This window comes from Sinocyclocheilus anshuiensis, unplaced genomic scaffold (assembly GCF_001515605.1).
Source record: "Sinocyclocheilus anshuiensis isolate Anshui unplaced genomic scaffold, SAMN03320099.WGS_v1.1 scaffold217, whole genome shotgun sequence".
NCBI classification, from domain to species: domain Eukaryota; kingdom Metazoa; phylum Chordata; class Actinopteri; order Cypriniformes; family Cyprinidae; genus Sinocyclocheilus; species Sinocyclocheilus anshuiensis.
In genome coordinates, this window is record NW_015536538.1 from 1068367 (window position 1) to 1071893 (window position 3527).

Sequence of the window (3527 nt, forward strand, 5' to 3'; positions counted from 1 at the left end):
TACTTATGACCATGTGATATTTCAGTTTTTCTTTTTTAATAAATCTGCAAAAATGTCAACAATTCTGTGTTTTTCTGTCAATATGGGGTGCTGTGTGTACATTAATGAGGAAAAAAAAATTAACAAATGATTTTAGCAAATGGCTGCAATATAACAAAGAGTGAAAAATTGAAGGGGGTCTGAATACTTTCCGTACCCACTGTATACACACACACTGTGTGAAATGTTGTGCACCTACTTTTCTCAGGTGTGGCCTCTTGTGATGACGGCTCAGATGCTGGAGCTGAACTGTCTTTACTGGCCTCGACTGACACCTCGCCTCCTTTTGGGGGGCTCTGAAAGAGTTCGCACAAAACTCTCTTTATACACCTCTGAAAATCCATTTACTCTTTTTACTGTTGTCTGCTGAAATGTTTTAAGAAATAGTTCACCCAAAATAAAAACCAAATAGGTTATTGTCTGTTCTTTTCCATCAATGAGGCACACTAAACTTTTTGGAGTCACTTCCTACTTGAACTGTATGGAAAAGGGCAGCTGGGATTTTCTACTAAACTTCTTTTTGAGGTAAAACAAGATCAGGAGTAAATGCTTTTTATTTTGGGGGAAATTATTACTTCATATGCTACATTTAAAAGCTGAACAGTCTGTACAAAAAAACTAAATGGGACAAAAAATGCATCGGTTGTCCAAAACCAGTCATCCTATAGACTCACCAGAACTCTCTCAAACATGTTCTGGCCAAAAACAAACTTGGAGCCTTTATCTGAGCTGTTGGTGGCATTGTTGGAGCTGCAAAAGCAAACAGAAGCAGATTTACAGGATGTAGAAGCCGGGCCAGAGAGAGCGAACAGATTCGCATGGCTCTATTGAACCGTTACCTAGCGCTGCCCATGTACTGTAAGAAATAATTGGTGCTGCCAGACTGAGAATCTTGTGTGGAGTCTTTTGAGTCACTGGACGTGTTGTTTTCATCCAACTGCTCAAGAAAAACACAGTAACAGAATCTGAGAATAAACACAAACACTCCTTGGGAACTTAAGAATGAATATAAAGGAATAAAGAATGAGACAAATGCAGCAGTGAGTCAGCGCTGACCTTCGCTCGCTCTTTGATATTCTGCCCGAACACAAACGATGAGTCCACCGCACTATCCTTCTTCTGACTGCTGTCGTCTTTCTGTCCACCTCCATTTTCTTCTCCTTCCTTCTCCCGCTTCTGCAAAGGAACTCAAATTAATGCAGATCCGAAGTCTATGGGCTTTTAGTAACAAGTATTTTTTGAGTATTATGTCGGATACATCAGGCTTTGGTGGCTCATATAGTATGAGAGTTTATGCCAGTTTTATGAAGGATCATCAATACCTTTTTAAGAACAATAAAAGAAAATTTAAGAAAAATCTGAATGTCTTTTGAATATGGTCTTTAAATGTAAATGTCTCAAATTAGCAACTCTTCAAAGTAAAAAAAAAAAAAAAATCCAATAGACTTCCATTATTTTTATTTTACCAAAAAATTAATGACTAATAAAATGTATTGTCCTGAATAGCTGTTCAAATATAGAAATAACTATCTGAGTGAAAAAAGTGATGTTCTTCATCAGTATTTTTGTCGTTTTCCAGTGCAAATGTCTAAAGATTCTTAAATCAAGATGCATTTATGATAATAAAAAGTCTTGTTTTATGATAATTTGATGAAAATAAAGTGAGTTTATGATTAAAACAAGATCAAATTTCTGAAGATTCAGAAAAATCAACTTAATTCAAAGAGAAAAGTTTTCATATCTAATTTACAGATATTTGTTTAAGCATAAACTTAATTTTGTTCAATTTATCAGAAATCAAGACTTCATATTGGGGCTGTCATGATTCCTTGATTCTATTCGAGTATTTGATTTGAAAAACTCTTTGATTTGTGTCGAGTAATCGGCTAAATAGAATAAGTATATATAATAAATCTAATAATAGCGGAAATGGCACATTTCATGGACGAGAATCCATGAAACATTATTAGACCATTTTTTTTAAAAGGCTGCATGATAGATTAAACCCATTTAAAAATAAAGCATAATGCTATTGTGAATTCACAAACGCTACCATTCAATTAAATCAATATATGCGATGCAGGTTTAATATATGCGCTTTAATTATTTACATGCGTGTAGGTTACGTGCGTGCATGTCAGAATGGCTCCGTTCACAGTAAATGCTGCTCCACACAAACTGTTATCATTTACATATGGGGAGCTCCTCAAACTCCATCTTTGCATATTGCTGTTGGGGTTTATTATAACATTCATCTGGGAATGCAACGTGCACCATTTCATTACGTGCGTGCATGTCAGAATGGCTCCGTTCACAGTAAATGCTGCTCCACACAAACTGTTATCATTTACATATGGGGAGCTCCTCAAACTCCATCTTTGCATATTGCTGTTGGGGTTTATTATAACATTCATCTGGGAATGCAACGTGCACCATTTCACTATTTAATAAAATTATATAAATATCAGTTGTCACTCTATATTTCCCAATAATGTCTTAGATGATATTTTCTAAGATTTGAGATTACAAATTGATTTATAGATTTACAAATATTTGTGTCACGTTCAGTAAAATCTCATAGTAAACATTTCATAAATCAATGAAAATGTCACTGTTCAGCACAATTATACCACATTACTGCTGCTTAAAACTAAAACGATTAACGCTCGAATTAACCTGCATTAATGCTGGAACTAGATCAGATTGTCTGTAATTTCCTACAGTCATATGTATTAGTCATCAGTTATGAAATACTAAGCACCCAGGTCATCTCATACATGGGCAATGATTACAGGTGATGCTGATATTTACGAGATGCTCTAAACAGAATGTAATTAGTTGTGGTTTATTTATCAAGCGTTTCCATCTCAGATGTTTGTGCCGTATGTCCTCACCGGTGATTTGTCCGAGCTCTCTGTGTTGTTCAGGAAAACGGATCCGCTCTCTGATGACGAATCTCCAAACTTCCCCACTCCATTTGTTCCACAGCTGGAGTCTGCGAGCGAAAACATTGGCATAAACTCACAGCATCACACTATCAACACACGTTTCCAGCTCGGGATAATACGGCTCTGAGTCATGAATACTAGTGGTCACCCCAAACCTCATCTAGTTGACACTAATATATCTAAAGAGCAAGGTGACTGATGGCTGATATAATGCTGATACATAGGAATAATAATGACCAATGCATGAAATACAAACTGCTGAAATAAACACTTATTCCCCACAACATTCACTCAAAATGCTATACTGACAATATTTTCTGTTGACAAGACCATCTGTAGATCAAGGAAGAAAACCTTTTGTCCAATTCAATATTTGAAAAAGTAGTACAAAAAGTAGTATACAAAGAGTAACTTTTTACCATTGAAGTATTATTACAAAAAAAAATCTAATACAGTAATATTACAATTAATAATAACAATGTCTATTCAAAAATAAGTAAAATTATTAGGTCTCAGAAATTATTTTATATATATATATAT

At 35.0% G+C, this 3527-nt stretch overlaps 1 protein-coding gene across 3 annotated transcripts in view; it reads right to left on the reverse strand.

Annotated features, from left to right (window-relative positions):
• The window catches only part of ranbp3b (RAN binding protein 3b), a 19941-nt gene that overhangs the window by 5218 nt on the left and 11196 nt on the right, over positions 1–3527 (reverse strand). For all 3 annotated transcript variants that reach the window (XM_016496398.1, XM_016496408.1, XM_016496393.1), the window contains 5 exons: positions 2934–3034; positions 1096–1215; positions 879–976; positions 714–789; positions 239–335 (listed from right to left, as the gene is read on the reverse strand). In XM_016496398.1, the coding sequence (XP_016351884.1) occupies positions 239–335; positions 714–789; positions 879–976; positions 1096–1215; positions 2934–3034 (492 nt within the window). The remainder of the gene's footprint in view (positions 1–238; positions 336–713; positions 790–878; positions 977–1095; positions 1216–2933; positions 3035–3527) is intronic.